Source organism: Diplotaxodon limnothrissa, linkage group LG12, assembly GCF_057381915.1.
Source record: "Diplotaxodon limnothrissa isolate DT_005_m linkage group LG12, D_limnothrissa_male_GT1.1, whole genome shotgun sequence".
NCBI lineage: Eukaryota > Metazoa > Chordata > Actinopteri > Cichliformes > Cichlidae > Diplotaxodon > Diplotaxodon limnothrissa.
Genome location: NC_140607.1, coordinates 30,588,849 through 30,602,669, shown reverse-complemented (window position 1 = coordinate 30,602,669; position 13,821 = coordinate 30,588,849). Strand labels below are relative to the sequence as shown.

At 40.4% G+C, this 13,821-nt stretch overlaps 1 protein-coding gene across 2 annotated transcripts in view; it reads right to left on the bottom strand.

Annotated features, from left to right (window-relative positions):
- LOC146621593 (transmembrane protein 132C) overlaps positions 1-13,821 on the bottom strand; it is a 301,943-nt gene that overhangs the window by 44,618 nt on the left and 243,504 nt on the right. For both annotated transcript variants that reach the window (XM_085367471.1, XM_085367472.1), the window contains exon 6: positions 2,362-2,505. In XM_085367471.1, coding sequence (XP_085223597.1) covers positions 2,362-2,505 — 144 coding nt within the window. The remainder of the gene's footprint in view (positions 1-2,361; positions 2,506-13,821) is intronic.

The window sequence follows — 13,821 nt, the reverse complement described above, 5'->3', positions numbered from 1 at the left end:
TATTTCAAGATAAATCATAAATGATAGAGAAAACTATCTAATTTTGAAGGTTCCATTGAATGTGGGTGAGAAATGCCTTGATGATCAACATTTTCTGAAACATTCTTTATTTCTCTCTGATAGTGGGACAGATGAGCCTCTGCTTTGCTGTTTGTTTACAGGAAACACAAACAACTAACACAGCTCTGTTCAAAGGTAACAGTCCCTACCTGCCGTTAGGTAGATAGTGTTTTTCACACCAAAGTAGGAGTATAAAAACAAAATATTGTGTTTTCATGTGTGGTTAGATGCTGGTTTATGACTTAGCTGGTCCTAGTAAGCCCTGTAATAAGACCTTGTAAAATGGTTACTTACAGTATTATTAAACTAATTTTGACCTTGAAGTTTGACCTTCTGTGGTCAAGCTGTAGTGATAACCCTTTGACCCCAGCTGAAACTACACCAAGGTAGGACAGCAGTCTGTTTTTTTAAACACAGAGCTGTGTTTCTTTCTCAGTAATAGCTGTTTAAATATTTATTTGTGCTTGTACTATACGGTTGTCTGTAACATCTAGATGTGGTATACCTACCCACCACACGCATATAGCAAAACACTAACATTACATCTATTTGAATGAGTACTTTCCATTTTCCCTGTGTTGTTATTGATTGTAGTTAAACAGCACCACTCCTGTCGGCTTGTACCAGGAAATTGGCTTCATATTGAAACTGTCACAGAGAGGATGTGTTTCATTTTAGGCCCCGAGGGCACGGGGAGTGTAGTGCCAGAGGAATCAATCCTTATTCCTTGGTACTGGCTTGTTTTTGTAAAGGAAATACTTGTTTATTAATTAGTGTGGTGGTTGTGTATCCAGCTTGTATGGGAAAGCCACTTAAGGCTTAAGCTGGCCCTTCCATCCCAGGTTCAGTTCCAAGTGTAACGGAACGGGATTCAGCTTAAGATTGCCATAGACAGACACCGGTCATAGTATCATTCTAACAGCTGCTCCAGATTACCTGTACCCTGTTGTGGAAGGCATTACTCAGAAAGTATTAAATTATTACAGAGTCAAGAAAAAGCATGATACATGTGACAGAAACTGTAGGGTCTTTACCTTACAATATAAAGCCACCCAAGGTCACTGTTGTTGTGACTTGGTGCTATATGAATAAAACTGAACTTAATTGAAATTGAATACAAAGTCTATATAATATAAAAATAGGTTTTTGTGCTTATAGAACCGCCTACATTTCTTTTAAAAAAAATTATAGTAATTTAATCAAAGTTTTAGTTGTCTCATGAATATTGAATGCAGTAAGTGAATTGGGTGTGAGTCATACTGTGCTACTTGTGGTCAAGATATCCTTATGCTATATCCTCAATGAGTCAGGGCATTTTTTTAATCCTTGCGCACATACAAAAGATAGACATGTAATTATACAAGATGCATCATAATTTCCTTAGGGATCAATAAAGTATTGTGATTCTAATGCATTATATTCAATGAGTGGTTTAAAAAAAAAATCTAATTATTCCATTGAAAGTAGGACAGTTCAGATCGAAGCAATGTAGAAACAGCAAAGAATTAATATTCCAACAAGTAACTATGGGTGTGTTTGTTTTTTCTTTCCTTTTTTTTTTACATTGTGCTTTGGTAAATAACACCAAATCTGAAGGGAAACCTTATTTATAAGAATGTTCCGCCTGGCAATTTTTAATCAACAGATGTGAAGGTCTGGAATACTTATATGTATGTGACCTGCAAGCAAACCATTTTTCCTGATGTCTGGAAGGTGAAAAAATGGAAACCCATACGAAACCATTTATCCCTGCGATACGGCTTACGTGTAACCATAGCTTAGTAATTGCAGCTTAACTAGGAAACTCATATCAGTTTAGCCGGCTCCCTTTTATGATTAAACTGTCCTTTAAACCAAAAAAAATTTTTTAGGCAGATAAGTGCAAGAATCCCATATCAGCATCTGATCACTGCCATTCAATCAAACAAGATTTAAGAAAGAAAAGCCTGAACACACTAGTGCTCTTTTATAAAAGAACAACGCGAGTCCTCAAAGACTTTGGATTACAGTCATAATTGAAGATAGATTGGAGATAATTTATGCAAAGAAATCTATCTCCTCACAGTTTGGTTTTTTCCTTGTGTATTATCTGTTTTATATGAGTATATTGGTATACTAGAGTTTAGGCAGCAAGATGTGTGTTTGTTCAATTCCATATCACACAAATACACAAATTCTTGGTTCCTTGTGTCTTAAAATGCATTGGTATTTTAGGTTCTCACCTTTTGTGAAGTTTATTACATAAAACTATTTCTATAATTTACACATGAGCATTTCACTGTGCTTATTATGGATGCTTACCTTAACCACATCCACATCTGTTGAGCTGCAGGTGATAGAGTCGTCCACCTCCCTCACCTGCCCATCGCTTTCCACAGTAACCACTTTGATTGGCACTGCAACATGTCGACCGGTTAGAATGGCTGTATTCACAATCTCTGTGTCCTGTAGAGGGAAGGAAAAAAATTTCATGAGCCCTGAAGTTCATGTCGCTCGATATAGTTGGCGGTTGGTACATGCAGGAATAAAACTCAAAACAGTATATTATTTAGATTAAATACTAATATATATATATATATATATATATATATATATATATATATATATATAAAATCATTCGACATTTTAAATTACGTCAAATGTCATTTTTCTCAAATAATTTTGTTGAAACTTGAGATGAAAGAGCTAGCACTGCCCTCAGCAAGAAGCTCCAAGGTTCGACTCTGGGGCTTTCTGTGTGGATTTAACATGTGTGCATGTGTTTCCACATTATTTTTATCTACTTTTAATATACAGGATAAGACCCAGCACAGCACTGTCTTTCAATTAGACAGCTGAGATGATATGCTGGGGAAACCTGAAATTTATGCCGGTGTTAATAATAAGCCACCAGGCATTATCAGAGCTTCAAACTAAACTCCCACCCAAACTTTGACATGCTATACTCAAAGTACATGAAAAGTAAGACTTTACTGATGATGGTGAAAGATGCAGGAGGAGAAAGAGGAAGAACCACTGTGTGGAGACGATGGAGAGTTTTTAAAAGGAAGAGAGAGAGAGGGGAAAAGGTGATTATAAACCTTGTGATTATTGTAATCAGCATGATTACATTTGATTAAATCCTTTGAATAAAAATAGTACAAACAAACCAGCATACATGCACACCTCAGAACACTGTGTGCCAGTGTCAATCTTGATTATTTGGCATTGAGTTTCCAAGGGGGCATTTATCACCACCAACACACACACACACACACATACGAGCCTGATTACAGAGTACTGTTCTGTGCCCCTGTGTCTGGATGGGAAGTATGTATATGTGTCTGTAATTTGACACCAGTGTAATTAAGCTCAATATACATGATGCCAGCAGAGAAGATGAAGAAGAAACAGAGAATAAATCTCTGATATTTAGTTTAGGCCATTTTATTCACTATAAAGGAACAACATTGCTCAGAAACAGTTTCAAGCTCAGAGGCAAATTCTGTGTACTGTATCGAAAATAAGTGCAACTAAATAAGTAGAATAAGATGTCACACACACACACACACACACACACACACACACACACACACACACACACACACACACACACACACACACACAAATAGGACTTCTGATCCACACACTGTAACCAGCAATAATATTCTTTATCTGCCCTGAGGTGGAAGAAGCAGCAGATGGGCTTTATAAAATAACCAGAACAGTAGATAATGTGTCTGTTTTTCTGTATGTCTATATATATGTATGATAAAATGTGTGCAGTATCCTGAGGCACTCGCCACAGTAGTGCCATAAATACTACGTTTATATCTCTGCTTTTTATACTATAGGCACAAAAACGGGACTTGCCAACATTTGAATGATGATGAAACAGTTAAACTTAGAGCAAGGCTATGATACAGTTATTTGATTTGGCACAGTCACAATTATGTGTGCGTGCATCTTCTAGAGCAGTGCTTCCCAAACTTTTTCCAGCCACGTACCCCTTGAGACATGTCACCCTCAGCCGCATACCCCCTACTACGAACGACTCTTAATTAGTGTCTATAAATACATTGCAATATCGCATGCATAAAGATAAATACTGCACAGTCGATTATTTCTCACCACCAAATGAATTTATCAATATTTTTTAGTAATGACAGAGTTTTAATAACAAACTTTACTACTTAATACTAGCAGTGTATCAAAGGATTTATTAGAATTCACTTTTTTGTCGAGAGCATAAAGGCCATGAACTTTCATTAAACAGAACTTTATTTAATGTGATGGATGTGCTTGAGCAGAGGCACACAGCTCTTCAATGTTTGGCTCAATTTGGGAAAGGCTGAGTCTTAAATCGTTTTCCACACAAAGTCTTGCTCTGTATTTTGTTTTCATGTTTGTTAAAGCAGAAAATCCCTTTTCGCATAAGTATGTGGTGGCGAAAGGCATCAGAGTCTTGACAGCGCGCTTAGCCAGCGCGGGCTGTTCAGTGCGCAGCCCTATCCAGAAATCCGCCAGGTTCTTTTGAGCGTGTTCAACTTTTAGAGATCCATCTGTGGCGATTTCAATTAGGCTCTCCTGGTCAGACGGTGATAACGAAGTAGGCACGGCGGTGAACGGGTGACGTATCCAATCATTTGAGCCGTCCGTCTCTGGGAAGTATCGGCGTAACTGCACCGCCAGCTCCTCAAGGTGCACGTTACATTCGCGCTTTACACTTTTAGATAGTGTGAGATCATTAGAGCACAGAAAATCATGCAGCACAGGAAAGACTTCAGTGTTGTTTGTATCCAAGCAGTTCTTCCAAAGGTTTAACTTCTTTATCATGGCCTCAACTTTATCTTGAACATTGAATATAGTTGCAGAAACGCCTTGTAATCCGAGATTGAGCTCGTTCAGACGAGAAAATATATCACACAGATAAGCCAGGCAGGTAAGGTACTCTTCATCATGCAAATGTTCAGACAGCTCAAAGGGATGGTTACTGAAGAAAACTTTAAGTTCATCCCTCAACTCAAAGAAACGGGTCAGCACTTTCCCTCTAGATAGCCAGCGAACCTCTGTGTGGAGTAATAATGTCTCATGCTCGCTGCCCATCTCATTGCACAACGCAGCAAATAAGCGGGAGTTCAGCGGCCTGGCTTTCACAAAGTTAACCATTTTTACACTCGTGTCCAAAACATGTTTCAAACGGACAGGTATTCCCTTTGCAGCAAGAGCCTCTCGGTGGATGCTGCAGTGTACCCAGGAGGCATCTGGCGCGACTGCTTGCACACGCGAAACCACACCTCCGTGTCTCCCAGTCATGGCCCGTGCGCCATCAGTACAGATGCCAACACATCTGTCCCACACGAGTCCATGTGTGTTCATGAATGTGTCCAGCTTTTGAAAAATATCTGCGGCAGTTGTCCTTTGTTCCAGCGGTTTACAGAACAGCATGTCCTCCTTGATGGTTTCTTCATGAATGTAGCGCACATATACGAGAAGATGCGCCAGGCCAGCCACATCCGTGGACTCATCTAGCTGTATTGCATAACATTCACTGTGGCGTATGCGCAGAAGTAGCTGCTGTAAAACATTTTCTGACATTGCATTGATGCGCCGTAAGACAGTATTGTTTGATGATGGAATGGACTGTATCGTCTTTTTTGCCTTTTCCCCCAACATTGTCCCTACCATATCTAAAGCAGCAGGGAGAATGAGGTCCTCCACAATAGTGTGGGGTTTGTTGTTTTTAGCCACTCTGTAACTGACCATGTAAGATGCTTGTAGTCTGTTTTTATTCATAAGATCTGGCACCTGAATGCAGGTTTTACTTGTTGAAAGTGATTTTAGCTGTCGCTCAAAATATTCCCTTGGTTTATTTTTCAAATGGGGATGATTTGTCTCTAAATGTCTGCGCAAAAGTGAAGGTTTCATTGAGTTCTGAGACAATACTTTTGCACAAATAACACACTGTGGCTGGGGAAATCCACCAATATTTATACACGTAAACCCCAGCGAAATATAATTGTCATCATATTTGCGCTTCTTTGATGAGGTTGTGTTACAGTCCGTGCTGTCATGCTTTCTCCCACTTTGACGCTCCGCATCAGACACTTCATCACTTTCCACATGGCTGGCTCCAGCTATGCTAGCCACTTGGCTAGTAACCACAGATACATCCCTGCTAGCACTGCTAGCATCCAAATCTGACGAACACATTGTTGTTGAACAATCACCTGTGCGGTCACTGGAAAATGCATCTTCAGATATGAGCTTATTGGTTGTTGTGGCCGGTGTCTCTGTGGTAGGGCCTTTTTTTCTTGTTAACCACTTGTCCATTTTCGCGCTGCACTGAATGCTTGGAGGCAACTTCAACTGTTAGGTGTCAGTCATTTGGGCAAATCACGCCCATGTATTTTGTCAGAGCTATTTTTTTGCTGAACACCAGAGGGTGGTATATAGTCATGTATTTGACAGGCAAAAAAAACTGCATTAGCGCAAATTTCGGCTTTTAAAACTTTTGATCCCCACTCCAACCCCAACCCACGCGTACCCCCTACAGCCACTTGCGTACCCCCGAGGGTACGCGTACGGTAGTTTGGGAACTACTGTTCTAGAGGAATATCCAGCTATGGTATAGAAATAAAGCCAGTTATTCACATTATCCTGTAAAAATATTTGATGTTTTTAAAGTTTACCTTACTAGGATAGTTAAGAAGTGGACATCTTGAGAAAAAAGAAGTCACGGAAAATCTGGCACAAGTTGACTCCCAGTCTTTCCAAACAGACATTTTAATGCGTATTTTAGGTAGTTGGTACCTTATAAAGCATTATGTAATTTCAGAGAAAGAAAAGTGCTTTACTCTTTATTTAACTATATTTTACTAGTGACTTTCAAATTTCAAGATTTTTGAAATGATTTAATCCTTTGTTACATACAGTATCAAACTGACCTGAGTTTAATTTTCCCTGAGCATTAACATTTTGACAAACCTCTGTCCTGTATCTATACAATTAAATCTCATGCTAATTTTAGTCTCACTGGCTGTGCAATATGCTAAGGATTTTCCTATTGCCATCATAAATGAAACAAATCCACCGGGTCTTCAGTTCCACTGTCCGTGGAGGTGTTTGAATTTTCACCTGTATTTTTAGCTTAGCAGAAACAGAAATTACGAGTTAAGTGAGAATACTCATTCTTTGTTTGAGGGCGAGCTAAGCTAGCTCTGCATTATGCAAATATCTTATAGTGTTTGTTCTATTCATGAATATGTGTTTTGATGACATGGGAACTATTGCTGCATCTGCTGCATCTGCTATTAGTGTCTCAAACTGACTGGAGTGATAAGGGTTTGTAAAATTTCTCTTGGTCTGTGTGAAAGCTATTGAAAGAAATAGAATTGGCAGGATAAGGCTAAAGCTTTTCATTCTTTTTGAGAGTATAAGGACATGTCATAACATATATAGTCACCATTACATACCACCAAACTCAAACTAAACTTAACAATGTGTCAGCAAAAAAAGAGCCTTACTCATTGGATTTCCTCTCTCCAGAAACAGAAAGAGATTGAAGGTATCATTTCAGAGCGTGTATGGGGAAGAAAGACCTCAAACAGAAAAAAAACCCTTACCTGGTCATTATGCAATCTGCAATATGAAACAGCACTGTTGGACACTGTGTTTTTGACAAAAAATATAGTCCATACATTTTTCAAAAGAAATTTTGTCAGAACAAAAAGTAAAAAGATGCAAAAATAGAGAAAACAGAAAAATGAATGAATGAGAACAAATTTTCAGAAAATAGAGAATGTGAAAATTAGCAGATAAAACATAACACGAAGAGGGATATTAGAGCAACTGTAAAGGAGACAGAAAAAGAGCCAGAGAAAGAAAAGGAAAGAATTTCATGCCTGTCCATGGGAATTATTAAGTGGCTCGTCAACAACTGGCTCCCCTACTGCCTTCAAAAGCCGCTGCACACTGCACTGAGATAAGCTCAGAGCAAGTGTGTGAATGGGTGGTAAATGTGGCAAGTATTTGTATGTATGAATGAATGCGTTTTTGTGTGATTTCATGTAGGTTCCTGACAACACCTGTGCATGGGTATGTGTGTCTGTTTATGCATAAGAGTCTCACTCATGTACACATATATACACATATTTGGCAAGAGGGAGCAAGAGACTGTGTGTGTGTGTGTGTGTGTGCACTTAAACCTATGCACTGACAAATATGTTTGTATGTGCATGTTACAAAGAAAAAATAAAGTCTAGGGAACGGCCTCCCTCCTCAGCAAAGTTTAGCCATGCATGCATGCGTGTGAGAATGTGCAACTTCAAGTGAAGCAACTAGAGCGAGACCACCCATCAGTAACACACACACACAAAGAGCAAAATAGTTGACACAGTAAAAAATGTGAGCATTTTGCTCTTCTGTATAAATTCAATTCCAACTTACAATATGGGTTTGTAAGCATTTCTCTTTCTGACTCTCCTTACTTCTCCTCTGCTGATCTTCACCCACTCTCTTTCCGTCTCTCTCCTTTTTACACACACTCGCACATAAAATACCAGAATTTCTTTCCATCAAAATGAAAATACAGACAAACAATTAACACAAAGATATTAACACATGCTTAAAAACACACATATAAATGACAACATATCTACCCTATCTGCTATTCTCTTCATTTCTTAAATTGTCAAGTTTCTTATTTGGGGGACATTTTTGGAACATATACAACTCTTGTCATCCGTTTGCACTTTTTTTGACCTCTAACCACAGTCTTGCAAACCCTGTGGCATAAGTCCCATCCACCCCCATCCCCCACCCTCACCCACCCCGTTCCTTCTGCTACTGCCCTTAAAGAATTTAAATTTCTATTTTTGGGAAATAAATGCATCATACACTACAGTCTATTTTACTAGAAGAGTAAGAAAGGGTTCTGCAGCAAGTCTACTTGTTCTTTTATTTTGAAGGAACAATTTTATCAGTATAAAGAAAACAGACTGTGTTTGGTGCCTTTACCTGTAAAAATGAAAAAACAAAATCATGTCACATGATTGCAAATGAGGGCTAGCCATCCATGACTTTCTGAGTTTGAATACATTAAACTGAATGATGTTAACACACTAAGACATGATAGAATTTCTTCTATACCCAAAGCAACAGGACACTGTTTTAAATTCAAAGCAGTCATTTAATCAGCCTATAGCCCTTTGGCTATATTAAATACATGGCACACACTTACAAAGCTAGGCACATATTGACACATTTGGGCCAAACCAAGCATGTGCTTTACTAAAAGCAAACAACCAAATGGCCCAAAAATGCATTAAAGGCATCCCATTTATTGACATGAGTCATTTAGTTAAAAGGATGAATAGTTAATGGAGTAATTGGCCTTTTAATCAGGAAGGTACCCAATATCCCCATTAACAAATGTTATTTGATCCAGACCCTATTCCCATGTCATTATACAATCATTGAATTTCATTCCTCCGTGTATGTATTTGCACAAATACAACAGAGAAACAATTGCGTTGGTTTAGTCAGAGCAATGAAGTTGCACTTAATCATCAAAGACCATCATGATCAATGTTCAGTTGTTATTTGTCACTGTAAAAGTCCCACGCTGTTCATCTTGATATTTGCTGTGATATAAAAAAGTGTGGTACAAAAGAAAACAGAGAAAGACTGAAAAGATTTTTTTTGCTATTGTACATATTTATGCATCCAGAGTTCAGAAGGCCGAAAAGCAGAAAGCCGATATTGCATGCATGTATGCGTCTACACCGAAATCCCACAGCAGAAGGCTAGTAAAACAAATTTTAGGTCATACAACCCTGTACACTGTTTAATACATATATACATATACAGCGTTAATTAAGCATTAAAGTCATTAAAGGCGTGCATGTGTGCAAATCTAGTGTTTAACATATTTCTGCTCCAATGCCATTGTCAAGACAGGGTTTGTACATTAATTGAGGTTCTTTGAAGTTGTTTTGCTGCACTGGAATTTGGTTTATATACTCTTTCTAGAAACATTTATAGTTTGTACATATCTATGGTGACACACACACACATATGTATATATACATATATATATATATATAAATGACAAGGTATTTGACATCTCTGCTCTGTGTTTGACAAGGTGTCTACAAATCTACCGATACTATATACGTACGTGTGTGTGTGTGTGTGTGTGTGTGTGTGTGTGTGTGTGTGTGTGTGTGTGTATATATATATATATATATATTGTTCCAATTTATTACGTCATTCCTGCCACCAGCCAAGTATTTTCAGCATAACAATGTGAGCTTACACACATGCACTGTGTGTCAAGGCTCAGCTGCTGAAGGAAAATTTGTTGAAGGCACTTAGCTGCAATTTACTACAGACCCATTAAACACATCAACGGTATGACATTCTGTGTGTGTGTGTGTGTGTGTGTGTGTGTGTGTGTGTGTGTGTGTGCGTGCGTGCGTGCGTGCATGTCTTTTTGCTCATTTCTATTTGTTTTCATGTCTGTGTATGTATTGCTTTACGGGGTATTTTACATGTAACTACTTAAATTAATTTTCACACGTGGATAATATTAATATTCTTTACTCACATTTAATTATATACTAAGGATATTTCTACTTTTTTTATTTTCACACTAATTCTACTAATTCAAATCAGTTACAATATACATATATAGTTTAACACACGCACACACACGCACACACACACACACACACCTATCTATGTATCTATATCAGCTTAAGATAAGATAACCTTTATTAGTCCCACACGTGGGAAATTTGTTTTGTCACAGCAGGAAGTGGACAGTGCAAAAGTTATGACGCAAAAATTAGAATACAATAAGAATAAATACAGTACACAGCTGTACAGAATAGAATAAAATAATATACTATATACAGTAGAATAAAATAGAATAAAAATATACAATAAGATAAAAATAGAATACGAATGCTATATACAACTGAGTAAAAATACAACGATGCCAGAAAGGATTATTGCACTTAGTGTTATTGCACATGTGTGGATGTGTGTGTTTGTTCAGTTAAAGTCTTTGTTGTGGAGTCTGACAGCAGTGGGGAGGAAAGACCTGCGAAATCTCTCCGTCCCACACCGTGGGTGCCGCAGTCTCCCACTGAAGGAGCTGCTCAGTGCTGTCACAGTCTGCTGCATGGGGTGGGAGATGTTGTCCAACAGGGATGACAGCTTAGCTGCCGTTCTCCTGTCACTCACCACCTCCACTGGGTCCAGAGGGCATCCTAGAACAGAGCTGGCCCTTCGGATCACCCTGTTCAGTCTCTTCCTGTCCCCAGCAGAGATGCTGCCGCCCCAGCAGACCACACCATAAAAGATAGCAGAAGCCACCACAGAGTCATAGAAGGTCTTCAGGAGTGGGCCCTCCACCCCAAACGACCTGAGTCTCCGCAGCAGGTACAACCTGCTCTGCCCTTTCCTGTAGAGGGCGTCTGAGTTATGAGTCCAGTCCAGTCTGTTGTTCAGATGAACACCAAGGTACCTGTAGCTGTCCACAGTCTCAATGTCCATACCCTGGATGTTCAGTGGTTGCAGTGGAGAATGCTTGTGCCTGCGGAAGTCTACCACCAGCTCCTTGGTTTTACTGGCGTTGATCTGGAGGTAGTTCAGCTGGCACCAGTCCACAAAGTCTTGAGTCAGTCCTCTGTACTCCTTGTCGTCCCCATCAGTGATGAGGCCGACTATTGCAGAGTCATCAGAGAACTTCTGCAGGAAGCACTGGGTGGAATTGTGGGAGAAGTCTGCAGTGTAGATGGTGAAGAGGAACGGAGCCAGAACCGTTCCCTGTGGGGCCCCCGTACTGCAGACGACCCTGTCCGACACACAGCCCTGAGTCCTCACATACTGTGGTCGGTCGGTGAGGTAGTCCAAAATCCAGGTAGTGAGGTGATGGTCCACTCCAGAGTTCTCCAGCTTGTCCTTCAGAACCGAGGGAAGAATAGTGTTGAAGGCACTGGAGAAATCAAAGAACATGATTCTCACAGTGCTTCCAGCGGTCTCCAGGTGAGCGAGGGAACGATGTAGGAGGTGAATGACGGCATCATCCGCTCCAATGCCAGGCTGGTAGGCAAACTGAAGTGGGTCCAGTGATGAGCTTGTTAGGCGCCGAAGCTGAGCCAGGACCAACCGCTCCAGGGTCTTCATCAGGTGGGATGTCAGAGCCACCGGCCTGTAGCTGTTGAGGTACTTGGGGCGTGAAGTCTTTGGCACTGGTACAACACAGGAGGTTTTCCAGAGCTGTGGGACTCTTCCCAACCTCAGGCTCAGGTTGAAGAGGTGCTCCATCACCCCACACAGTTGGTCCGCGCAGGACCTGACGACCCTCGAGCTGATGCCATCTGGACCCGCTGCCTTCTTGCCATTAATCCTCCTCAGTTCCCTCCTAACCTGGGTGGTTGAGAGAGACAGGCTGGAGCCTTGTGTTGAGTGTGTATTGGATGCTGTTGTTGGGGGTGGGGAGGAGTGAGCAGGGTGAATAGAGGAGGTGTGAAGTGTCTGAGGTGTCAGAGGTGGAACAGCAGCAGTGGGGGTGGGTGAGTCTGCAGCCGATGTTGTAGACTGTCTCATGGTTGAATCAAATCTGTTGAAGAAATGATTCAGTTCATTTGCCCACCTCACATCCCTCCCAGGCAGAGAGTTCTGCTGTTTGTGGCCTGAGATGGTTCTGAGGCCTCTCCAGACTTCACCAACGTTGTTTTGTTGAAGCTGGTTCTCCATCTTCTGCCTGTAGCTGTCCTTCCCATTCCTTATCAGTCCCCTCAACTCTCTCTGCACCCTTTTCAACTCCTCTTTGTCTTTGGATTTGAAGGCCCTCCTCTTCTGCTTGAGGACAGCTTTAATTTCTGGGGTAATCCAAGGTTTGTTGTTGGAGAAACACCGTACAGTCCTGGTAGGTACGGTGTTATCCACACAGAAATTAATATAGTCAGTAATGCATGTAGTAAGGCTGTCGATGTCCTCTCCATGGTCGTCACAGATCACCTCCCACACAGTCGACTCAAAACAGTCCTTAAGAGCCTCCTCGCTCTCTCTTGTTAATCCAAAGAGGCCAGTCCACTTTGCCAAAATGTCATTGCAGCAATTCAAAATGGTAGTGCAAATCATTAGTTTGTATGCCCCCCACCCCCCATCTGCTTTTATGCATGGCTGACAACGTGAAGGAAATGCCCTGACTAAGATGATGGATAGTGTCCTGGGAGTCTCCTCCCAGATCTTGACCAAGGCATCACTAATAGTGATGTGCGGATCGATCCTGAAATATCGATTCCTCCGATACCAATCATTTATGTTCTAGAATCGATTCTCACATTAAAATATCGATATTTTAGTAATTTAGGGTAAATTTATAGTTTATCATTAACAGGAACACAGTGGAAAGAAACTATAACTTTCTTATTGTCTACATTCAAAGGAACTACTTCCTCTTCCGGCTTTCATAGTCGTGTGCGAAATACGGCTGTATAAAAGTCTTGCAGCCCCTTGGCGTGCGCACTCACAACAATGGCTGAGCGTAATGGGAGTCATGTGCGGACTTATTTTACCTCCACAAACAGCTGAGACGTGGTTTGTGATACATGTGGCAAAAACGTGAGCTGTTGTGGACATACTTTCCAACCTTGAGACCTCTGCTCCTTGCTATCTCAGTTCAGTTCAGTTCATTTTTATTTCAAACATTTCAAACATGTACCTTCACAATCATTACAAAATATCATTCCATTATTTGTTTGAAAA